Consider the following 24,898-nt stretch of genomic DNA (forward strand, 5'->3'; position numbering starts at 1 on the left):
TTTGTGTGTTTTGTTATCAACTTACTAGGATCGGACCCGCGCTAGAGTGCAGAGAAATATTTACAGATACATGCGATCTATAACGGATTTGAATATGTTATTTATTTTATGATAGTACAATATAAATCATATATTTATGTAATGAGTTTAAATAAAACAGTAAAAAAAAGTGAGTAAATTGAAAATATAATAAACGCGAACGAATATTTATTGATATGTAGTTAATTTGATTATTTTTGTAGTGAAAGTATGAATATATGTAAAATATAATAAAATATTTCATCTCTAAAAATTACTAACCGACAATGTTTGTTATGACAAACCAACCCGCAAAGGATTGGCTTCGTTAAAATATCAATCCCAACCCGCTCTATCATGTGATTGTAAGTTTCTCAAGCTAGTTAGTGTACTTTTTAAAAGAATAGTTATATGAAAATGAGTAGTATTTTATCATTGTTTGTAGTTGAAATGAGTAATATTTTATAAAGTTTAAATATGTATAATATCTTAAACATTCTATAAATTTTAGATATTTATAATATTTGAAACTTTTAAAAGTTTTGATATTTATAATATGTTTAACTTTTAATAATTTGAATTTAAATATTATTATATTTTGAAATTTTTTAAAAGCTTAGAACTTTTAAAAGTTTCAATATTAACAATAATTTAAACTTTAAAAAAACTTAAATATTATAATTTTTAAAACTTTAAATATGCTCAAATAAAAACTGTATTAAACACTTTATATAGAGTTTTCAAATCTGGAATCGTAAGAAGTTAGAACTTAGAAGCACATTAGGCCTATTTATAATGCTTTTGAATCTTTATCAATAAAATTCTAACTGATGTGGGATATTTTTTTTCTTTTTTGATGGAGTAAAGATTGAGATCTCTATTATTTGTGAAAATATTTCTATTATTATTGAGATCTTTATTTACTGAATATTTTTGTTAAGTTTGGTCTAACAAATAATGTTGATTTGTTTTAGATTTTATTGTTAAGTTTTAATAAATGCAGATTTTATACTATGAATCTAAAATAATTACTTAATTTTATAAGTTTCCTAAATTTCAGGGAACAATATTTTCGAAATTAGTATACCATATGTAGAAGATTTTGTTAAGATTCATGGAGGTAGTTAATGATAATTTTATTTAATGCTATTAATTAGTGGGAATCGTTTGTGAGATTTATTGATGTTTTACATGTATGATTTTTATTTATTGATGTTTACTTTTCTTTTTTTTAATAACCTGATAACCCATTAATTGAGTTGTGGATCTATTCTCATCCGAATCCCATAGTTTTAATTTCGGGTTTTTTCTGAAATTAACCCGACCCGGAAGCATTTTTGTACTTCTCTTTTACATATATAAGGATGTTATCTCTATGGATATTTATAGATTTATTTTGTACTTTAATTTGCCCTTCTATTAAGATTTCTTCTTTTGTATTTCTAAAAGTTGATACAGTATTTATAGATGGGAAGAAAGAAATCAAACCAAAATTAGTACCATTTAAATATTAAGAAATGAATATAGGCCTAAATCATGTTAATTTTATGATTGATTAAAAGAAAATTAATGATGAAAAGATACACATTATCTTAAGAGCAATTGATTGAAATGATAACAAAATATTTCCTTAACAAAAAAAAAAGATGTCGACATTTACTTTTGAAATTTACTTGCAAATGCGGTACCGGAAATTTTTTTTTAAAAAAAGCATTGTGGGTTGCATTGCTACTTAGGGTGTGATTATGTAGAAATTTGTTTCTCTATATTTTGCGTGAATATAACCATTTTATACGTATATATTTTATAAATGGTGATAGTGCAAAATAAACCGTCTCACCGCACATCAATTTTAAAAAATCACACCATTCACACCTTTAAATTTCACGACATTGAAATGGTCAATATGAATGTATGTACCAATAAAATCGGGCCGCATTCTAGTATCACTTTATTGGTAGGTATAACGATGTGTGTATGTAACGTGTATAAAAAAGTCAATGTATATTACGTGTATGCATTTCAAATTCTAGATCATATTTGCTTTTTTTAGTATAAACTAAATATAATGAACATATCTTTGTTTCTGTTTGGCGTATTTGTTAAGTAAAAGCCAATAAGGTCATATTTGGAAACAAGAAGAGGAAGCCTTAAAAAATAGAGACAAATGTGTCATCACCCATATTAGAGGCAGAAGGTGATATTATTGATACCTTAATTAAGGTCTAATTAGAGACATTTTAAGATGATTTCAAAAATGGTAATCACCACACAACGTTATGAGTAATAACAAATTTAAAGTTTCATGATTCCGGCGAAAGGTCCGGTAAGAGTTCCGATATAGAGATGGCCGTTGAGCTCGTTGACTTCACTAAGCAAAGTATTTCCAAACTCATTCTTGAGAGAAATGGTCTGAAGCACTTTTCCACTGGAGTCTATCTTGACCGCCTTAGGGTCGGTAGGCACGACAACCTTGTTCACGACGGAGGCGACCCAGAAATTTCCGGTAGAAGCTGACCTCCTGATGTTGTCGGGGTTCGAGACAAGATTTGAGAAGTCTTCAGAAGTTCCAGCTTTGGGTCCTGTAATCCAATATCTCTTGATGTTACTCTTTATGAACTCGCTGACCAAAACGAACGAACCATCTGAGCTCACGGCGCAACCAGCCGCGCCACTTAGACCTTCCATTAACTGAGTCACGGCTTTGGTCGCTGGGTCGCTGGGTCGTATTTGAAGAGCTTTCCGCTCGCGTCTTTTAGTCCCACTGCTATCAAAACTTCACTGCATTGCATAACCAAACAATTATTTAGTAAGAGATACTATTATTAATTAGTTACATAACTTGTAGCTTTATATTTGTGACCGGTCCCTGTATATCATAACTTGTTCATAAATATTTACTATAGAAAGGGAATAAAACACTTTACCGTGGGCCAAACTTGGAGCTGAAGGAGGTAAAGTAGACGACGCCGGTGGTGGGGTCAACGTCAAGACCGTCGAGAAACTTGAAGGGATTTCCGTCAAGGCTGTCGGCGATCTTGGTGGCCAAACCTCCGGCGGGAGAGATAACGTGAAGACCCAACGGAGCATCGGCGACGTAAAGATCACCAGTTTTGCTGTTTAGGGCTATTCCAGATGGTCGACCGCACTTCCCGGCGAAAGCGGTTCCTAATGGTCCGTTGCACCATTTCGAGTTCCTAAAGTAATCAAACCAATTGAATATACAACGAGTAAAAGTGTCAATGACAGTTCTTGTCATGACAAAGGATTTAAATTCGGACAAGGTTATTTTCTTTTGTCTAATAAAATCACAGAGCTTACAAAATATTTTGTTATTAAGAGAAGACAATATAAAACAATTCAGACACGATCATATATATACAAACACGTCTTAAAAACATTAGATGACAATTGATATTTTACTAAAGGAAAAAAGATTCCTTGAACAAGAAGCAAAATCAGATCAAAAAAGTTATAATCATTGAGACTTTTGAGAGATCCCAAGAAACTAAGAAGGAGAAACTTACGAGGATTCCGTCATCTGGGCAAAATCAACAAAACCCTTCTCGGGAGTATACTTGAGGATTTTACCACCGGAGACACCGGTGTAGAAACCATTGCCGGTGGGATCAAAGGCGAAAGATTCAGGGCCTGACCTCATTCCGGGAACCGGAAGTTTCTGGAAAGACGCGTCATCGGAGAAAACAGCCGAAGAAAGAGAGAGAAGAAGAAGAGATATCACAAAGACAAAGGACGCCATATTGTCGTATCTTACTTAGTCAATTTTATCAAAAATCTACGAATCTAAAGTTGGTTTACGATTCTGTCTCTAGATGTGTGTATGTATATTTATAGGCTTATAGGCTTGATTTAAAATAAAAAGGGTAAATAGAGATTTCTTTCTTCTTTTGACGTTGAGTCGTTGTTCCGTAAATAAATGGACTATTTCTATTTTTTTTGGAGATTTGAGAGCATTTGTGGAGCATAAAATTTAAAAATAATTGCAATTCACATTAAATGCTGAATGAATGATTTATAGTAACAAATCAAACTAAGATGGATTAGTAATATGATACTCTATATCATAAAGATTGATGTTTTAGGATTTTTTTTCTTGTATCACAAATGATGATTTTTTTAGTGTATTTAATGTATTTTTATTCTTAAAATCAAACAACTAATTAAAGTTTTTATTTTTATAATAAATAATTAAATATATGCATGCATTTGAATGACAAGTGTGAGAAAAATATAAGTAAATGAATATTAAAAGGAATACAAAACAAAAGTAATTAATAATAATACAACATTAATCATTTTTTTTAATTTTGGTGTTAATCCTAAAAAATCAACTATTATGATACAGAGAGAGTATTAAAGAAGATTGTTAGAATGATTCTATTTATGATTTTAGAAGATAAGAAAAAGGAAGCAAAGTAAAAAAGTAAGGAAATTTAGGGAAAAAAGCACAAATAAAAGAAAAGAATTTAATTAACAGAAATAGAATCCCCAATAAACAGAAATAGCAAAGTTCATTATTTTTTTTTTGTTATAGAATCTGCCAATCAGCTGGTCAGATTCGATTTTGTTATGTTATTGATAATTTTTCCATATAAATGTTCCGATCTTAGATACGGTTTAGAAAATTTTGATCCAAAAACAAAAACAATCGTTCGCAAGTTTAAAAATACTAATCGTTCGCAATATTTACATTTTTTATACTGACTAATATCATATAGCTAAGCTAACACAACTTGGCACCTTTCGCCTTTCGGAGTTTGAGGTATGATTAACGTACCATATAACACATTAACCAATAGAAATTTAAAAAACCGACTACGTCATATTTTTGGCGAGTACTGTAATGTATCTTGATAGCCTTAATTAATTAGTGCAATTTTAGTTGACCATTGAGTAATGTCATAGAAAGTTTGGATCGGAGTCTATGTGTATGTTAATGTTTTTGATCGGGTCCGTGTGAATACACCAATCGGCTATTGAAGTCTTTCAGAAAGGTATTATGACCCCATAAATTTGTTTGGCGGGTTAGGATGTTGGGGCTCACTTATACTGCTCGTTCGAAGGATTGAGTATTTCGTCGACATTCTTGAGGAATACTTCGAGCGCTTTGTTGTCCACACTTTTTCAATACAACAAAATGAAACATAGCCATACCTTTCCGTTTGGATTTACAAAATCAAATTTTAATGAAAACAAAATATATATTCAATAACATAAAAATCAAACCAATGTACGGCTCTGACTTCAGAAACATTCACATATAACTATAAAGCTCATATAGTAAACACATGTTGCATTCAAATCAGAGAGACCTAAGTGGCAGGACAAGAACCTTCACTTTTATTTTCGAGCTTGAGAATTCCAGCAAATGGTCCTGTGAGAGTTCCGATATATAGATTGCCTTCGAATTCGTTGACTTCGCTGAGCAAAGTGTCTCCAAATTTATCTTTGAGAGGAATTGTCTGAAGCACTTCACCATCAGAGTTGACTTTAACTGCTGATGGGTTTGTAGGCACGATGAACTTGTTCACGACGGAAGCGACCCAAAAGTTTCCAGTGGAACCAACTCTTTTGATATTGTCAGGGTTTGAGACTGAGTTGGTGAAATCTTCAGAAGTACCAGCTTTGGGTCCTTTGATCCAGTACCTCTTGATGTTACTCTTCGTGAACTGGCTAACCAGCACGAACGAACCATCTGAGCTCACTGCACACCCGGCTGAACCACTTAGCCCTTCCATCAATACAGTCACGACTTTGGTTGATGGGTCGTATTTGTAGAGCTTTCCGGTCGCGTCCTTCAATCCCAATGCAATCAACACTTGGCTGCATATACAACAAATATTATTTAGATCAATAATATATATAAATAAGCAAATTAAAATATTTTGTAATATGAAAAACTTTTGAAAAAACGAATTAATGAACAGAATGATATATCATTTAAAAGTAAAAGTGTATGACAATTAATTTATATGTAGAGGTAAGATAGAAACTTCACATTGGGCTGAAGCGTGAGGTGAAGGAAGTGAAGTAGACGACACCAGTAGTGGGATCAACGTCAAGACCGTCAAGAAACTTAAAGGGCTTTCCGTCAACACTGTCGGCGATCTTTGTAGCCAAACCACCGGCGGGAGAAATAACATGGAGACCCAACGGAGCATCGGCGATGTAGAGATCACCTGTATTCTCATTGAACGCTATCCCTGCCGGTCGACCACATCTTCCGGCTAAAGCCGTTCCAATATTTCCATCACACCATGAAGAGTTCCTGAAGTAATCAAACCAATTAAAAACAGTTAAATAAACAAACAAAAAAAAAATATAACCATGTATAAGATTCCACATTTATAAAATTTTATTATTTTATTAATACTACGAAAAGAAACACATTTATCAATTTTCTTAGTATTGTTATCTATTTATCAATTAATTTCTAGGTATCATTTGCGTAAGTGCGCACGTCAGTTTTGACCTATATTTTACGTGGGAGCGTGTGTGTTGTGTGCGTGAACTGTGAAAGCTGCGGAGCGTTTTGGCCACCTAATCGGTCTATGACAGATTGCTAACGTGTGCCTTATAAATAACGAGGAACTAAAAAGGTTGCGTTAATTTCGTCCACTCGTCCCTACATGAAGTTCCTATCTACTAATCATTCATTTGTTGGACAAAATTAAATAAACAGTATCCATCATCCCAAATGTTTTGTGGTACACGCGACACATGTAACAAGAATAATACTGTATTGATTTTACATTTTTACTGCTAACTTCGAGGATTGTTTAAATAATTTTCCGTATTCTCATAATCGTATAAATCAAATATTCCCATTTCCCAAACAAAAGTATACTATGATATGTTTTCGAAAAAAAATTAGACTAATTTTTACTAGTTAACTCTCAGAGACGATGACAAAGACGATGGTCACAAAAGAAACTATTAATGAGTTTTTTTGTTTCTTTGAATGAAACAAAAAAAAAAAACTTAGTGAGTTAACTAGTAATGATACTAGATTCCGATTCCAAAAACCGCAAGAAAGATATAATCATCCAAAAGTTAATGATGTTGAAGATCCAAAGAAAAGAAAAAAAGACTTACGAGGATTCTGTGATCTGGGCAAAATTGACATAACCTGTCTCGGGAAGCCACTTGAGGATTTTACCGCCGGAGACTCCGGTGTAGAATCCTTTCCCGGTGGAATCGAAGGCGAAAGCTTCAGGTCCTGACCTACTTTCCGGAACCGGAAGTTTCTGAAATAACGCGTCATCGGAGATAACCGCCGACGAAAGAGAAAGAAGAAGAAAAAGAGAGATAATGGAGCAAAACGACGCCATACCGTTTCTTTTAGTTTTTATTATCTTCTCTCAAATGAGATTTCGGTATATCTGTATTATGTATGTCTATTTATAGGTTTGACATTTTGTGTATATATATTCTCATATTTTATATTAAGCTTTCTTATTTCGTGAATTAAGTCGACGGCACACGTTACGCTGGTCTGATTATTATTATAATAAAAGGAGAGAGTTACAGTTGTGCTTTCTCGAAGATGAGATTTTTGCACATGGCACAAAAAAACAATTAATTCATCCACGTACATTGCCCGATAGTGAATATTGAGGTAGACGTCGTAAAATTGGTGTACTCGTGTATCTACAAGATTTGATTACAAGTAGGTAAATTACATAAATCATGAAAGAGACAGACTCCAAGAAGCAGTTGAGTTTTACAAAGAAATAAAGATATATGCTTTTGGACATTAATTGAAACCAAACTTAGATTTTATGATATTGGATTGGAATGGCCAAACGATGGATCTTGCTACCATATTAACCGGTTTAATACTACATTTTTAATTGTATAGTTCCATTGTGTATAGATAGATTTATATAGGTATCTTTTGAATATTTGATGGAAAGAAATATGAAAAAAATCTAACTTGGATACACATAAGTGGTTGTTAAAAAATTATTGTTTGATTTATTTAGGTGTTACACAATTTTTTTTTTTTTTTTTTTTTNAAATATCAATTGTAAACACAAACGTAAAACGTCAATGATATGTACTTGTACCGTTTGAGTTTTACTATCAAAATGGCTTATCCGATTGCTGACCTCTCAACTATTTCATTATCATGCAATTTATATAAAGATGGGTAGTACATACTGGTTCGTTGTTATCAAACTGGAGAGCTACATAAATTGGCGGTAGCCACTCTTTTTGTTTTTATTTTTTCTGGTAGGTTTTCTAAATATAGTTGGTGAGGCTGACATAAAAATGAAACGATTGTGTTTCACAATTTCTAACCAGTTTATATGCATTAAGTTAGCGTATAATAATAGTAATAGAAAAAGGAATATGTTCTCGTGAGTTAGCGTTGTTATGCAATATGCATTGATTATTATGCAAATCAAATCAAATTTGAACACGGAAAACAACTTCCACGTGACTCAAATGTTTTACTATTGGGGCCATTTATGTTTTTATGTTATACTCAACTGGTAAAACACTACTAAAGCAAATTTGGCACGAGAGAACTCGCTCACATGCTCCAGACTCGTCCAGATCATTTCATTTGTTTCAGTTCTAAGTCTTTATTGTTACAGTTAGAGGCTTTCTCCAATACCATTCAATACGTCATTTCAGTGTTATATAAGAAAAGAAAAAAATCAAACTCAAACGAACCATTTTGCTTAGCTGATTGAATAACGTTAACGTTCTGTTCGTTGACCAACAAGGCGACAATTAATACCAATTTTATTTGTCTCAGCTGTGACCAGAATTTCAATACCAATAAAAGTCATTGCAACTTAGGAACAATCAAATCGTCATGCAATGCAATGCACCAAAGATAATGCCAAACTCCGGTTTATCACGGTTATCCGATTAATATGAAAATTGCCTGGTCGATCCATGCTTCACATCAGTATCAATCACATTACAACACAAGACTCCGTAGAAAAAGCTGTTTCTGTTATTTCTTTTTTTTTTTTTTTTTTTAAAATAATTTCAGCGACAGCTACAAAAGGCTGATACTAGGAGAAACTCAATTTGGTTTTACCTAATTCTGTAAGCAAAATCCAACGAGTTTCTTTCTCAACTTTCTCATGGTGATCTGAAAGCTTCACCAGCGTAGCGCACATTGCCAAGTTCCTCTTCGATACGGAGAAGCTGCAACGGAAATAAATCAAACCACAGTTTTAGATATTCTCGTATCACTTTAGAATTAGACTCCCAAGTTGTGTTTGTTTGTTTCTTTTTACCCAGTTTTTACTTCACAGTTTCTACAAACTAAAAGTGTAAAAATAACATACATTCTACCATTTCATGTGTCAAGGCTCAATGATTCGTGGTTATTTAGTTGCAGAACAAGTTTGGATATTAGTTAATTTACCTGGTTGTATTTTGACAATCGTTCACTTCGGCACGGAGCACCAGTTTTGATCTACAAAAACAGGGAAGGATTAGCGAACACTAGAGAGTAAAGTAAACACTCTACGATGTGGACAGATTTAGGGAATGTAATGTACCTGTCCGCTCGCTAAACCAACAGAAAGATCTGCTATGAAGTTATCCTCTGTCTCGCCACTCCTGTGACTAACCATCACACCCCAGCCTGCAGCTTTTGAGTCAAGCGCTGCTTGAATTGACTCGGTCACTGTCCCAATCTGGTTAACCTGTGAAACCATGAAATTACAAGCAAAATGAAATTCAACTCCAATAACCAAGGTTTAGATAAATGATCTAGAGTATTGAGGTCAGCAAGGACAATAAATGAGCAAGAGGAAATAATGATTACAATAGTTTTTTATTTTGTTTACCTTTAAGAGAAGAGCATTGCAAGACTTTTTCTTAATAGCTTCAGCTATCCTTTTTGGGTTAGTGACCAACAAGTCATCCCCTACGAGTTGGATGTCCACAGAGGATTGCAATGAAGCCCATGAGCTCCAATCATCTTGGTCAAAAGGATCTTCGATAGAGACAATTGGAAAATCCTTAATGAACTCTCTGTAGAGGTCAGCAAGACTCTCAGCTGATAGAACATGAGCTCCATCGTTGGGCTGTTTCTTGAAGTTCAAATCGTATCTACCATCTTTCATGAAAAATTCTGATGCAGCGACATCCATTCCTATTTTGATCTTCAAAAGTTATTAAACTACGTGAGTGATTTACAAAGAAGATGTTTTTTAATGGAACATAGAAGACTCTGTTAGCAATTTGATCATGTGAAATAAAGAACTAAGCATTTGAAAGGAGAACTCGACTACCTTTCCAGTGTAACCAGCTTTTTCAATAGCATCAATGAGCAAAACTAGTCCCTCTCTGTTGTCTTGAACATTCGGAGCAAATCCTCCTTCATCTCCCACATTACAAGCATCTTGACCGTACTTTGTTTTGATTATCCCCTTCAATGTATGATAAACTGTAATCAACGAAGTAGATTATATGCATTAATTTCAGAAGAACAATACTTTGTCATAATCAAAACAATAAGAAGAACTTGGAAACCAAAAGAGAGAGACATAACAGGAAGGTTCTTATCACAGCTTTTCAGTTTTTCTCTGACATCAATGCAAACTAAAAATAAATTAAAATAAAGTTCAAGCAGGTTAACCTCAAAATATCACTAACTGACCTTCACTTCCCATTTGAAAGGCCTCCGAGAATGAGGTTGCTCCAACAGGTAGTATCATAAACTCTTGCATAGCCAAACTATTCCCAGCATGACTGCCTCCATTGATCACATTGAAAGCAGGAACAGGCATGACAAGCTCCTTTGTTCCCGATATATCCTGGATATGTTTGTACAAAGGCACTCCTTTAGCTCCAGCACCTGCCCTGCAGACGCTCAGTGATACTCCTAAAATCGCATTAGCCCCGAGCTTTGACTTGTTTGGGGTCCCATCCAGTTCCAGCATAAGAGCATCGACATCAGCTTGGTTCCTTTAAGTACAAAAGAATGTTAACATATTACACACAACACAAGTATCCATCACCGATTATAACTTCTTCAACACTAAGTAGTATGAAGCAAAATCAAAGCTACATGCCACAAACAAGTTCAATGACCTCAACTAGATTCCAAATTGAACAGTCATGTTTGTGCTACTTCAACACTTAGTAGTATGAAGCAAAATCAAATTAAAGCTACATGCCACAAACAAGTTCATAACCTCTACTAGATTCCAATCAAACAGCTGATAAAGTATAACAACTTCAAAATCACAAAGGCTTATATTTAAATTTGGATTAAAAATAGCAAAAATCATATTCTCACCTAACGTCAACACCGATGAGTTTCGGAGCAACAAGCTCATTGATATTTTTAATAGCCTGTAATACACCTTTACCACCATAGACACTCTTGTCACCATCTCTAAGCTCGAGCGCTTCGTAGATCCCGGTAGATGCACCACTAGGAACAGCCGAACGATACAGATCATCGGTAATCAGATCAACCTCCACCGTCGGATTCCCTCTACTATCAATAATCTGCCTCGCTTTCACTCCTTTCACTCTACACTCCTTAGCCACCACCGAGCATTGCACACCGCTGCGGCGGAATCTAATACATGACGGCGCCGCAGATTCCAAATATCTCTGGCCGGTAAGACGCGACGACGGAGAGATGAACGATCTCTGTAGATGGTGAGGTTTCGTAGTCAAAGCCATTATAACGATACCTATTAAAAAAAAAAAAAAAGCACTCTCTGGTTCCTTCGCCTGTTTGACTAAAATGGGAGAGGAGAGTGGAGAATAAAGAATGGAGTTTTATAATTTGAAAAACGACCTTTTGAGGGTTGGTGCAGCTGCAGGAGATGAAAACTAAGGAGGAGTCACCAGAATTCAAACCGGTTCAATTTCCAATTTGTTTTCCGGTTTAATAGAAATTAATGGTTTAGTTTCGGTTCGAAAAAATTCAAACAAAAACAAAATAATTAATTCACCAAATAGTAGTAACCAGACACTGCCGCCGGCACAATATCCTTCACTCTCTGGCTTAGGTTTTTACAGCAATGGCGTCTTCGATCATCAGAACCACTAATCTCTCTTCACTACCTTCGATTCCAGCCTTATCCTCCACTTCTTCCTCACCGTTTTCATCTATTCATCTCCGATCACACCACCATGGAGCCGTGTCCCTCTGCACCGCCGAGAAGTTCCGTGTCTCGTGCTCAATCTCCGATTCTTCTCCTCTACCCTCTCATTCTCATCGCCGTCGTCCTGATTACATCCCTAATCGCATTTCAGACCCAAATTACATCAGAATCTTCGACACGACTCTCAGAGACGGCGAACAGTCTCCCGGAGCTACACTAACCTCCAAGGAAAAACTCGATATCGCTAGTCAATTAGCCAATCTTGAAGTCGACATCATCGAAGCTGGATTCCCCGCTGCTTCCAAAGACGATTTCGAAGCTGTTAAAACCATAGCTGAGACTGTTGGCAACACCGTCGACGAAAACGGATATGTTCCTGTGATCTGTGGCCTCTCGAGGTGTAACAAGAAGGATATAGAGACGGCTTGGGAGGCTGTGAAGTATGCTAAACGGCCTAGGATTCATACGTTTATTGCTACTAGTGATATCCATTTGAAGTATAAGCTTAAGAAGAGCAAAGATGAGGTCATTGAGATCGCTAGGAATATGGTTGCATTTGCTAGGAGCTTGGGTTGTGAAGATGTTGAATTTAGTCCAGAAGATGCTGGAAGGTAAATATTTTTTGACTGTAGAAAACGTTTTCCTGTTTGGAATTAGATTCTCTGTTTTTGAAATGCTCTGTATCTTCGTAAAGCTTCCTACTTTTGCTACAATATTCCATTGCATAGTGTAGATTCGCTTTATTTTGATAGTTGTATAAGATTTTGTTGTGAAGTGTCGTCACGGAATGTTCAAGTTCCTTTTTTTAAGGATTGGTAGTAACAACATTTGTGTTTCTTTTTCACTGTTTACTTAAAATTGTAAAAATGTATGCTTTTGGTGTTCAGATCGGAGAGAGAGTATTTATACGAGATTCTTGGTGAAGTGATAAAAGCTGGAGCAACAACTCTCAACATACCTGACACTGTTGGTATAACCTTGCCTAGTGAGTTTGGTCAGTTGATTGCTGATATAAAAGCTAATACTCCTGGGATCCAGAATGTTATAATCTCTACACATTGTCAGAATGATCTTGGACTCTCCACTGCCAACACTTTATCTGTATGTCAATTTTTGTTTTCCGTTGGATGAGATTCGCTGTTACAACCCGTTACTTATATGTCAATCTTGTTCTGAATTCAGGGAGCACATTCGGGTGCAAGACAAGTGGAAGTGACGATCAATGGAATTGGCGAAAGAGCTGGAAACGCTTCATTAGAAGAGGTCAGATATTAAAACTTCCTGAAGTAGTTTCCTTTCCATAGCTGCATTTTAAATACTTAATATTACTTGAATATTTTTATTCTAACTGTATAGGTTGTCATGGCCATAAAATGCCGTGGAGATCACGTGTTAGGAGGCCTATTTACTGGAATCGATACCCGGCACATTGTTATGACAAGCAAGATGGTACACATTTTGAACTTCATTCTTCATTTTTTCTTAAGAAGGGGAAAGTTTTTGGAGATTTTCCTTTTTGAGGTCTATTCTCATTTGCTCAGGTTGAAGAGTACACTGGTATGCAAACGCAGCCCCATAAGGCTATTGTAGGAGCAAACGCCTTTGCACATGAAAGTGGTATTCATCAGGTCAGTTGACGAAACTTACTTGATGCTATTCTTATTGTTTTTGTGACCAAAGTCAGCTCCATTTCTATTAATCGGGAAAAATGTAACTCTCCTAGTTGTTGGTTTTATGAGACAAAGCTCACAAGAGAGAGTAAACAATCACTTAGCGATTGATTCCCCCTTTACCCACACAAAAGAGAACTCATTTCTAAGGTGAACAAGCCATCAACTTGTGATGGAATTCACTAGATACACTAGAGATTAACTACTAAATAAAGAAGAGTTTAGAGTGTATTTAACAAGTATTAGGTTGCCCTTAAGGACAGCCTCTAACACATCACTCTCTAACTAATCTACATTATGATTATTAGTTAAGCATATGTAGAGAGAAGAGAGTAATAAATTAGATAGAGGAAATACTTGTATTCAATATATATGTGTTACAAAGTAGTCACAAAGCCTTTATATATAGGCAAGGAAGGAGATTTGAATTGTAAGCATAAGACAAAGAGTGAAAGTGACATGAGGAGAGAGGGGGAGCTTCATGAGAGCCCAAGGAGTGTAGGGGACCACTCGCAACGTCCCTTTGCTCCCACTTGCTCCCACTTGCCTTCCTTTGACTTATTCAACATCTTTCCCTCTCATTCTTTCATGGGGTTGGATGGGGTTTCTAGATTCTTCTATCTTCTTCTCCCTTAGCTTTAGTAAGAGTAGAATCATCTTGGGCCTTCATTGGACACCAATTCGGCCCTTTTGTGATACTTGAAGCCTAGATGGAGCTTTGATATCATTCTACTCCTTTGTTACTTCTTCCATCAAGTCTAATACTAGTCTGGAATTTTAATTCTTGCAAGGTATAACTTACCCTTATAGCATTTTGCTTAGCCTCTCAGTGAAAAGAATTTAGCGAAGTAATAATTTGGTTCTTAACTCATGACATACATATTTATCCTTTCAATCTTCTGCATAACTTTGTTCATGTGTGTTTTTTGGTCGTAATTTATGCACTCTATTTAGGATGGAATGCTGAAGCACAAAGGTACATATGAAATTATGAGCCCCGAAGAGATTGGACTCGAGCGATCAAATGAAGCTGGTATTGTATTAGGGAAGCTCAGGTATGGAACTTTTGTTGTTCAGACTGTTATCCCAGATGGGCTGGTCTTATTCAAACTAATGCTTACTTATTATTTATTGTATCCAGTGGGCGTCACGCACTGAAAGACCGTTTGAATGAGGTACATGTCCCTATATCCATACTCACTACCATCTTAGTAAGATAATGTTTTCTTATCATTTTTTCCCTTTCCAGCTCGGTTATGTCCTGGATGATGGTCAGCTCAGCAATCTTTTTTGGCGTTTCAAAGCCGTGGCAGAGCAAAAAAAGGTAGTAAGAACCTTGGGGGAACTGGTTTGGGTGCTGTTCCCAATTTTTAAAACGTTTAGCGTCCATTTATATGATGATGCAGAAAAAATAGAATCAGGTTTTTGCTATTTCAATGTGGAGGGTTTGCATAATGTCTTTTGTTTTTATTTGTTACTTTGGTGATCCAGAGAGTTACCGATGCCGACTTAATAGCTTTAGTATCTGATGAAGTGTTTCAGCCAGAGGCAGTATGGAAACTCTTGGACATGCAGGTGAAAACTGGAGCTTGGATTTGTTATCAATCTCTATTTTCTTTTTCAGTCAATTCTTATTCTGGTTATCGAAGTTGGGAATGTAGATAACTTGTGGAACTCTCGGTCTCTCAACGTCAACTGTAAAACTTGCTGATTCCGATGGCAAAGAGCATGTAGCTTGTTCTGTTGGAACCGGACCTGTAGATGCAGCTTATAAGGCAGTTGATCTTATCGTTAAGGTACTTCTTTCGCCAGGATTAAGGGTTATATATGTGTTTATATCAATGAGTACTTATTTAATGCTGATCATTGGCTTTCATATTCAGGAACCCGCGACTCTGCTTGAGTACTCAATGAATGCAGTAACAGAAGGCATTGATGCTATTGCGACCACACGGGTTCTAATCCGCGGAGACAACAACTACTCATCAACAAACGCGGTAACTGGTGAATCTGTTGAAAGAACTTTTAGGTAAATTGACTTTACCTACTTCATCATCCTTGTAAATTCACTTTACCTACTTCATCATCCTTGTTGAAGAAAAGAATAGCAATAATTACTCTGTCTCCCTGAGTTTGTGTTCTTACAGTGGAACCGGAGCAGGGATGGACATTGTGGTGTCAAGCGTTAAAGCTTATGTTGGAGCTTTGAACAAAATGTTGGGTTTCAAAGAATACTCCTCAACTTTAAGAAAAATTCCTTCGGATGCCAACAAAGTACCTGCCTGAAACCTGCAAATCTCCGATCAATCACAATTTAGGTTTACACTTTTCTTTTGTATTAGATGACTAAAAGATTTCTAATTATTACCGTTAAAGAAAATGATATTGAATGTATAAGAAGATGAGTATTGGTTTTGGTTTTCTGGAATAATTATGACATAAAAAAGAGTCTTAGTAGCAAATGCGTTCAAACCTGTGAGTTGGTTAATTAGTGAAACAGAACAAACTTTTCTATATTTAGTATTATGTAGTTCGTCATTTGCCACAACGGGCAACATAATTTAACAATCTTACCTCATAAACTAAACTAAGATACGATTTATTTACCTTCCAACAAACAAACCAAAACGCAACAGAAACTAACCTTGCCAGGAAAGTTTATGTTCTTACTTATTCATCTCCATGATTCATAAAGAGAACCTCAAATAACTACAAATTTGCTTGGATTCAGGGGTTTCGTGTTCTCCAGACTCAAAAAATGTCGGAAGTACAAACTGGATTTTTAACAATGACGACAATAATCTTGATATCTATAGGCCTCACAATGATGGGAACAGGTCTATACCAAAAAAAAACAGTGTCTTCTTGCATCCAAGAAACGTCAGGCCCGTTTGTGTTACTTGGTCTGTTTCTTCTGTTGATTCCTCAGATCGGTCTATACGGAATCTGTTGCCGCTCCAAACGCCTTTTCAATTTTTTCTACTACGGCATGGTTGTGGTCATTATCATTGTATCTGGTTTTTCAATCAAATGTTTTCTTTACAACACCACTTTTGGAATCCCTAAAAATCCGGCCGAGGACCACCGCACCCTGCCACAGTTACTTGGCCAGCTGGTCCCTAAGGAGAAGTTCGAGATGGTAACCTCGTGTATCATTCACAACCATGACTGTAATTTCAATGCCAGCAAAAACAGCAATGTGTGGGTAAGTTTTGAACCATTTACTATAAATAGGAGACATGTTTTATATAAAACTAACTATACATGCTATATATGCAGAAGTATTGCTGTGCACAACCGGAGGGATGTGGGGATGTGACGATGTTCGACAAGCCAGGCGAGTGGAGTTGGAAACATCAGTATGAACGGAACCAAGTTCCAGATCAATGTTCTTATGAATATTGTTTGGATTGCAAAGGCTGCCAACTAAGCATCTGAAAAGCCATTGTTCATCAATGGAAATATCTCTCAATGTTTGCTTATCCTTCTCTAGTCCTTTCCTGCATTAGTCTTGCCATGGCTTGGTCTCTCAAGGAGACAATCCATGAAACCGAAGATTATCTAGGTTCGTATAGTTGATTTGTAATGATCCAAATCTAGAAATACTTCACACCAGTAAGTGTCGATTTGTATACTGCCTTTTGAATTATAAAAACAAATGTTCAGGTGCATACATACGTACATAAATTATACATATACATACTTTTCTGTCTATAAGTTTGTTCAAGTTCGTAGCAGCTAAAGCACAACGTAAATCTCCTCTTTCATAAAATTTTGCTTTAAAGGTGACATCAAGAAACAAGTTCGATAGTTTATCCATACGTAAAATATAGAAGGTATAAGCCAAAAATTTGAAGTCTCTGATCAGTGAACAAGAACACAACAACCATTTAGAGGGTAACACACTTCAGGAGACGGATACTCTAGAAAACTCAAACAAAAAAGGTTAGGTTATGAAACCTAGAAAACAAGCTCATGGGGCTTCATCCCTTGTTTCAATGAAAACCTTGCTCCAAGGTAAAACTTCAACTCTGGAACTGCTTCAATGGCTTTGATCAAAGCGGCATCCACAGCTTTTTGGTCATCTTTCTTCCCTTGTGGAATCTCCTTCTTCTCCTGTGATATTTAAAAAAGAGGTGTCAACTACAATGGAGAGTAATTTTCATTCTCTATTCTTCTGGAACAGACTGTGATACCCAAGATGAATTGGCGTTCTATCTAAAATGCGATATAAAACCAGTTTCTGATCAAGCAATGGTATTGTAACTTTCCGAAAAGATTATTATACCTCTTTATCAGCCTCGAAGAACTCTCCTTCTGTCTTCTTCTTTTTCTTCTCAGCAACCTTGCCAAAGTACTTATCATCGAATTTATCAAGGGTGACTCCAGAAATGTCAACCTTTGTGGAAGTGCCAATCACATAGGCCTGGTTAACACGTCTTAAAGGAACACCATTGATCTTAAATGGTCCTGAATGTCAATAACAGAAAACAGGAAAGAGAACATAAAATGAGTGAGCGATCTCATAATGGACTAAAGAATATGGGAATCAAGAGAGGAGATTAGGATAAAACTCACCGGTCACAAGAAGCAAACCAGAGGGAAGTTGCTTCAGAAAAACAACTCTCTTGCCCTTGAACCTACCAGCAAGGATGATCAACACTGTCCCTGGAGTGATGCTTGACCTACAATACAAACATTATTAAACCCACAAATTCTCCAAAAAGTTTGCCACTTTCCAGCAGATATTCAAAACTAATACATACCCTCTTAGCAAAACTACTCTACGAGCCAAAAAAAATAATCAACAACCAACCACATGGAAGACAATGGTATCGAGCTAGGAGACAGTGTATCAGCTAAAGTACCTGAGCTTAGTTGGCTTTGGCGTGCGCCTGTTGGCAAGAGGTTTCTTAACATCTTCAGCTGGATAGAACTTTGGTGGCTTCTCCGCCGGAGCATCAACCTTAGATTTAGCATCGTGGCGGGGGAAAACGCCTCCATTTTTGGCCTTGATTGCCCACAAACCTCTCTTATGGTACATCTGGGATCTCGAGTATTTACCTACTCCCCTGATCAGATCAGGGTTTCTGTTCACCTTCGGCGTCCTCTGTTTTGCCGGCATGGTTCTCTCTGTCGTGATGAAACTAGAAAAAATATAATTCCGGCTGAGAGTAGCGAGGAGGAGAGCGTTGAGGCGGAGAGGATAGGTGAAGTTGAAGACATAGAGAAACCCTAATTGAATTTTAGGGCAAATTTGGGCTTTTGGGCTTTGGAATTAAATCGGGCTTTTAGTGGACCGTCACATACATAATAGGATTTGTTTTCTTAATTTTTAAGAATTAACTGTTTTGCTTAATTTTTCACTAACCATAAATTTGATTTTACAGAGAAATCACACAAAACTCAAAGGCATCATGAATGGTAATGGTTTTTAGATTTTCTATTTTGAATTATGGTTTTTGATTTCTTGGTTTTTAGTTTTTGCCATTGAATTTAAAATTAATAAATCAAAAACTCAAAAACTCAAAAATAAAACATTATTGTAAAACATATGTGTGATTATTCTATCACAAGACACATGTCATTACACTTGTCCATGTAGTGTTACACAATCTTTGTAAATGTAACACTTGTCATTACCAAAACTAATGGGTGTGTGACTCATATGTTTTGTAATGCACTACAAATAAGGAGTTGTGTAAGAAGAGTAAAACATATATGTTTTCTTTGATCAAATAAGCTTCCCAATCTCTCTCCCTTTCTCGTGGCTTCTCCTCTCTCCCTCTCTCTCTCTTTGTTAGTTCTTGTTCTCTTTACAAAGTGTTACAAAACATAAAACTTATAAGTGTACTTTTAGTTATAATTCACAACACGTTATCAGCACGAACGACTCTCGATCCGTTACAAGTTTGAGCATAAGCGATTTGTGATCCATTGAGGTAACATTTAAGTTATGTTAAAATTGCTTAAATTTAATTTAATTTAATTAGTTTATATGCATATAACTATATGTATTATTTATAGAGTAAAAGACTATATATATTTCTTGATCTAATGGTAGGCTTTGCCTCCTTGATCATTTAGATATACATTCTTGATCATTATGGTAGGTTCTGCCTCCTTGATCATATGTTCAGATCTATATATTTTAATTATATGGAAGGCAATGCCTCCTAAATTGATTATTTCAATTTGTGAATATATTATGTAGCTTATATTTTTTTATAGTTTATATTTATTGCTAAAACAAGATTTTACAAAATTATTTCATAAAATTTTATATTTAACAAATTGTTTTATTATTTGTATAGTAATCATGTCAAACTTGGCAAAGCTTGAATTCGCCGCCCTTGATGTCTCTGGGAAAAATTATATGACATGGGCATTAGATGTAAAATTTTATCTAAAAGGGAATGGGCTTCTCAAAACCATTGATCCGTCAGAAATGGGGTTAGAAGAGGAAAAAGCAAGAACCATGATGTTCTTGCGTCACCATCTCCACGATGGTTTAAAAAATGAATACATCACGAGAGAAAATCCTGCAGATCTCTGGATCGCGCTCAAGGATAGGTTTGATCACCAAAAGTATGTGATTTTACCAAAAGCCAAACATGAATGGCTAAACCTGAGGTTTCAGGATTACAAAAGTGTAAGTGAGTATAATTCCGCTTTGTTCGGAATCACTTCAAGGATGGCTCTCTGCGGAGAAGAAGTTTCCGATTATGATATGATCGAGAAAAACATTCCAAACTTTCCATCCTTCAAATGTTCTCCTGTAGCAACAATATCGAGAAAGAGAATATACTCGATATTCTGAATTATTGCAAGTTTTGCATGTTGCTGAACAAAATAATGAGCTCGTGATGATAAATCATCAAACCCGTCCAACTGGATCAGCTCCACTTTCAGAAGTGAATGTTGCTACATCCAGCTATAATAATTGGCAAGGACGAGGACGTGGACGCGGACGCGGTCGAGGCCGTGGTCATGGTCGTGGAAGAGGTCGTGGACAAGGAAAAGGAAGAGATTTCTCTCCTAATGACTTCAACGCAAGAAAAACCAACAAGCATCTTCAAATTAATAATGTTGGTCGCGTTATAAAGAAACAAGATGAAAGTACTTGTTACAGATGCGGCATGAAAGGACATTGGTACCAGACCTGTCGTATTCCAAAACATTTGGCCGATCTGTACCAAGCATCCCAAAAGGCAAAAGAAAGGGATGTTAAGACAGCCCTTATCTATGATAACGCTAGACCTTCTTTCCATGGTCTAAACGATGAACCCCATCTTAATATAGCAGATTTTCTTGTTGATAATGAAAACGGAAAATTATGCGAATAAGGCCTATAAGCCATGATATGCTTTGTCATAGTTTGATATGTACTTTATGTTTTAACAAATGTCTTTTTGAATAGTAGGACTATTGTAATATATAATAAGCTTTTTTGTAAGATTTTATGTTATTTTATTAATGTTTATTTCATAAATATTTTATCTCAGAAAATATCAAATTTTGAGATTGAGGATGGAGATATGTGTCTAGCAGACAGTGCTACTACTCACTCAATACTTAAAGAGAAAAAAATATTTCTCCTCCCTCAAAATAAAAGACTCCGCTAGAAGCGTGAGCACTATATGTGGTAATGCAAAGATTATTATAGGCTCTGGAAAAGCCAATTTTTCAATGCCAAGGGGAACAAAAATTGAAATTGATGGATTATATTGCCCTAAGTCTCATAGAAACTTGATTAGTTTCAGAGATATCCAAAGAAATGGATATCATATAGAGACTCTAAATAAGAATGGCATTGAATATCTTTGCATAACATCTGAGGAGAAACATATATTGGAAGAATTGCCAATGTTATCCTCTGGATTGTATTGCACAAGAATAAATAATTTTGCATCTTATGTTACAGTAAACTCTAAGTTTACTAGTACATTTAAGATATGGCATGAAAGACTTGGACATCCTGGTTCAGTCATGATGCAAAAAATTGTGCAAAATTTTAATGGCCATCCATTGAAAAACGAAAAGATTTTTTGATCTGATGAGTTTTCATGTGATGCATGTTCTCAAAGAAAACTCATAATTCGGCCATCGCCAGCCAAAATTGGGAATGAATCACCATTGTTCTTAGAGAGAATACATGGTGATATATGTGGACCTATCCACCCTTCATGCGGGCCGTTTCGTTATTTTATGGTAATGATTGACGCATCTAGTAGATGGTCAAATGTGTGTCTATTGACAACACGAAACACGGCTTCCGCAAAATTCATTGCCCAAATAATCAGGTTGAAATTTCAATTCCCTGATTATGCCATAAAGAAAGTTAGACTTGATAACGCTGGTGAATTCACTTCACAAGCTTTTAATGACTATTGTATGTCAATAGGAATCGATGTTGATCATCTGGTTCCTCATGTTCATACTCAAAATGGCATGGTTGAATCTTTGATTAAACGGCTGCAACTCATTGCTAGACCGTTAATATTAAGAACAAAGCTCCCAATTTCTATATGGGGTCATGCTATATTGCATGTTGCGGCATTGGTCCAAATACGACCAAGCGCATATAATAAATATTCCCCTTTACAATTAGCATCTGGCCAAGAGATAAACATATCCTATCTCTGTATTTTTGGCTGTGCGGTTTATGTTCCCATAGCCCCACCGCAAAGAACAAAAATGGGGCCACAAAGGAGATTGGGCATATATGTCGGATATGCATCACTGAGTATAATTCGATATCTTGAACCACAAACTGGTGATAACTTTACGGCACGTTTTGCCGATTGTCATTTTAATTAAGATGAATTTCCAGCGTTAGGGGGAGAAATTAATCAAGTACCAAAAGATATTACATGGTATACACCATCTTTGATATATCTTGATCTCCCTACAAATCAACGTGAACTGGAAGTTCAGAAAATTGTACATTTACAAAGTTTGGCAAATCAATTACCAGATGCATTCAATACAAAAGGGGTGACAAAGTCATATATCCCCGCTGCAAATGCACCATCAAGAGTTGAAATTCCTAGAGAGGAACTCGATGGAAGCAAAGCTAATGAACCTAAGGTTCAATTGAAACGGGGGAGGCCAATGGGCTCTAAAGATAAAAATCCCCGAAAGAAAAAGAAAATGGGAGATGAAAAGGTTCAAGAAGAACCAAATAAAGAGAAAAGTCCTCAGGATGATACAGAAAAATGTGAGTTTTCTATTAACTATGCTCAAGATGGAATTTATGGGCTAGAGATGAAATCGATGATGATAATGGAATATTCTTTTTTTCTTTATCTAAAGAGATCGATCATGAAAAAGGCGATCCAGATCCAAGGTCCGTATTAGAATTCCAACATAGGCCTGATTGGGAGAAATGGAAAAAGGCTATCAACTTGAGTTGCTCTCCCTCAATAAAAGAAATGTCTTTGGACATGTTGTCACTGCATCTAAAGATGTAAAACCTGTTGGTTGCAAGTAGGTATTTGTGCGAAAAAGAAATGAGAAAGATGAAATCACACGATATAAAGCCCGACTTGTTGCACAAGGTTTTTCTCAAAGACCTAGAGTTGATTATGAAGAAACATATTCTCCAATCATGGATGCAATTACATCCATGTACTTAATGAGTCTAACAGCTTCTAAGAATTTAGAAATGTACCTTATGGATGTAGTGACAGCATATTTATATGGATCATTAGAAAATGATATATACATGAAAATCCTAGAAGGATTTAAGATTCCAGAGGCATTAGACTCTAAGTCTAAGGAAATTTGTGCGATCAAATTACAACGATCACTTTACGGATTAAAACAATCTGGGCGCATGTGGTATAATCGCTTAAGCGAATACCTATCGAAGAAAGGGTATGTTAATAATGAAATATGCCCATGCGTCTTTATAAAGAAATCTCCATCGGGATTTGTGATCATTGCTGTATATGTTGATGATGTAAATATAATTGGAACTCAAAAGGAGATTGATGATGCAAGAACTCATATGAAAGAAGAGTTCGAAATGAAAGATCTTGGAAAGACTAAATTTTGTCTTGGGCTCCAAATCGAACATTTCCAAGATGAAATATTTGTGCATCAATCAAATTATACGAAAAAGATTTTAAAGCGCTTTAATATGGACAAAGCAACTCCTTTGAGTACTCCAATGGTCAATAGATCTCTGAATGTCGATAGTGATCCATTCAGACCTTATGAAAAAAACGAGAAAATACTTGGTCCCGAAGTATCTTATATGAGTGCTATCGGTGGACTTATGTATCTTGCAAATTGCACTAGACCAGATATTGCATTCGCTACGAATCTACTTGCAAGATACAACTCATCCCCTACCCGCAGGCATTGGAATGGGATAAAACATATTCTCCGTTATCTTCAAGGTACGATTGACTTGAGATTATTCTATCCTAGAAACTCTTCGGTTGGTCTTGTTGGTTTTGCAGATGCAGGATATTTATCAGATCCACATAAGTCACGATCCCAAACTGGATATGTTTTCACAATTAGAGGAACTGCAATCTCATGGCGCTCACAGAAACAGACTTTGGTCGCCACTTCCTCAAATCATGCAGAAATAATTGCTCTTCATGAAGCATCGAGGGAATGTGTATGGCTCAGATCAATGACTAACCACATACAAGAATCGAGTGGAATAATCACCAGTAAAGAGCAAACAACATTATTTGAAGACAATGCTGCTTGTGTCGCCCAAATCAAAGAAGGTTACATCAAGAGCGACAGAATAAAGCATATACCTCCAAGATTTTTCTCCTACACTCAAGAACTCGAGCAAAAGAAGGAAGTTGATATTCAACATATCCGCTCAAGTGACAATGCAGCAGATCTATTCACAAAGGTGCTTCCGACTACCACATTCAGAAAGCATATTCACAGTATTGGAATGCGTCATTTACGAGATTTATAAAGAAATATTATACATATCTTTTCGAGGGGGAGATTACGTTACTACACTCTTTTTCCCTTGTCATGATTTTTATCCCAATGGGTTTTTCCGTGACAATATTTTTAACGAGGTAGTACGTAACTCGTCAATGGTGATGGATA

The 24,898-nt window shown here is 35.8% G+C and overlaps 4 protein-coding genes and 2 pseudogenes across 4 annotated transcripts; 2 read left to right on the forward strand and 4 right to left on the reverse strand.

Moving 5' to 3' along the window:
• LOC104702107 lies at nt 2,146-3,826 on the reverse strand (annotated as a pseudogene).
• Nucleotides 5,178-7,475, reverse strand: LOC104702108 (protein STRICTOSIDINE SYNTHASE-LIKE 12). The gene is made up of 3 exons (XM_010417932.2): nt 7,135-7,475; nt 6,038-6,307; nt 5,178-5,862 (listed from the first exon to the last, which is right to left on the reverse strand). The coding sequence occupies exons 1-3, from the start codon at nt 7,368-7,370 to the stop codon at nt 5,352-5,354; spliced, it is 1,017 nt and encodes a 338-aa protein (XP_010416234.1). The 5' UTR covers nt 7,371-7,475; the 3' UTR covers nt 5,178-5,351.
• Nucleotides 8,889-11,814, reverse strand: LOC104702110 (enolase 1, chloroplastic). Its single transcript, XM_010417935.2, has 7 exons — nt 11,315-11,814; nt 10,673-10,980; nt 10,305-10,459; nt 9,858-10,175; nt 9,567-9,713; nt 9,431-9,481; nt 8,889-9,207 (listed from the first exon to the last, which is right to left on the reverse strand). The coding sequence occupies exons 1-7, from the start codon at nt 11,707-11,709 to the stop codon at nt 9,142-9,144; spliced, it is 1,440 nt and encodes a 479-aa protein (XP_010416237.1). The 5' UTR covers nt 11,710-11,814; the 3' UTR covers nt 8,889-9,141.
• LOC104702109 (2-isopropylmalate synthase 2, chloroplastic) lies at nt 11,945-16,269 on the forward strand. The gene is made up of 12 exons (XM_010417933.2): nt 11,945-12,748; nt 13,025-13,238; nt 13,320-13,400; nt 13,494-13,586; nt 13,679-13,765; nt 14,762-14,862; nt 14,949-14,982; nt 15,057-15,131; nt 15,299-15,382; nt 15,469-15,603; nt 15,691-15,836; nt 15,955-16,269. Exons 1-12 carry the CDS (start codon nt 12,054-12,056, stop codon nt 16,091-16,093), a joined length of 1,884 nt encoding a protein of 627 aa, XP_010416235.1. The 5' UTR covers nt 11,945-12,053; the 3' UTR covers nt 16,094-16,269.
• Nucleotides 16,566-17,386, forward strand: LOC104702111 (annotated as a pseudogene).
• On the reverse strand, nt 17,547-19,025 carry LOC104702112 (60S ribosomal protein L6-3). The gene is made up of 4 exons (XM_010417936.2): nt 18,676-19,025; nt 18,386-18,492; nt 18,096-18,277; nt 17,547-17,923 (listed from the first exon to the last, which is right to left on the reverse strand). The coding sequence occupies exons 1-4, from the start codon at nt 18,930-18,932 to the stop codon at nt 17,768-17,770; spliced, it is 702 nt and encodes a 233-aa protein (XP_010416238.1). The 5' UTR covers nt 18,933-19,025; the 3' UTR covers nt 17,547-17,767.

This window comes from Camelina sativa, chromosome 7 (genome assembly GCF_000633955.1).
Source record: "Camelina sativa cultivar DH55 chromosome 7, Cs, whole genome shotgun sequence".
Lineage (NCBI taxonomy): Eukaryota > Viridiplantae > Streptophyta > Magnoliopsida > Brassicales > Brassicaceae > Camelina > Camelina sativa.

Coding starts and splice junctions, on each gene's coding strand:
- LOC104702108 (XM_010417932.2), bottom strand. CDS start 7,370: ATGGCGTCGTTTTGCTCCATTATCTCTCTTTTTCTTCTTCTTTCTCTT. Junction 6,308..7,134: donor GCCCAGATCACAGAATCCTC/GTAAGTCTTTTT, acceptor TGATTACTTCAG/GAACTCTTCATGGTGTGATG. Junction 5,863..6,037: donor ACCTCACGCTTCAGCCCAAT/GTGAAGTTTCTA, acceptor TTGTATATGCAG/CCAAGTGTTGATTGCATTGG.
- LOC104702112 (XM_010417936.2), bottom strand. CDS start 18,932: ATGCCGGCAAAACAGAGGACGCCGAAGGTGAACAGAAACCCTGATCTG. Junction 18,493..18,675: donor CCAAAGCCAACTAAGCTCAG/GTACTTTAGCTG, acceptor TTTGTATTGTAG/GTCAAGCATCACTCCAGGGA. Junction 17,924..18,095: donor TCTTCGAGGCTGATAAAGAG/GTATAATAATCT, acceptor TAAATATCACAG/GAGAAGAAGGAGATTCCACA.
- LOC104702109 (XM_010417933.2), top strand. CDS start 12,054: ATGGCGTCTTCGATCATCAGAACCACTAATCTCTCTTCACTACCTTCG. Junction 12,749..13,024: donor AGTCCAGAAGATGCTGGAAG/GTAAATATTTTT, acceptor TTTGGTGTTCAG/ATCGGAGAGAGAGTATTTAT. Junction 13,401..13,493: donor GAAACGCTTCATTAGAAGAG/GTCAGATATTAA, acceptor CTAACTGTATAG/GTTGTCATGGCCATAAAATG.
- LOC104702110 (XM_010417935.2), bottom strand. CDS start 11,709: ATGGCTTTGACTACGAAACCTCACCATCTACAGAGATCGTTCATCTCT. Junction 10,981..11,314: donor CTCATCGGTGTTGACGTTAG/GTGAGAATATGA, acceptor TTGTACTTAAAG/GAACCAAGCTGATGTCGATG. Junction 10,176..10,304: donor AAGCTGGTTACACTGGAAAG/GTAGTCGAGTTC, acceptor TAACTTTTGAAG/ATCAAAATAGGAATGGATGT.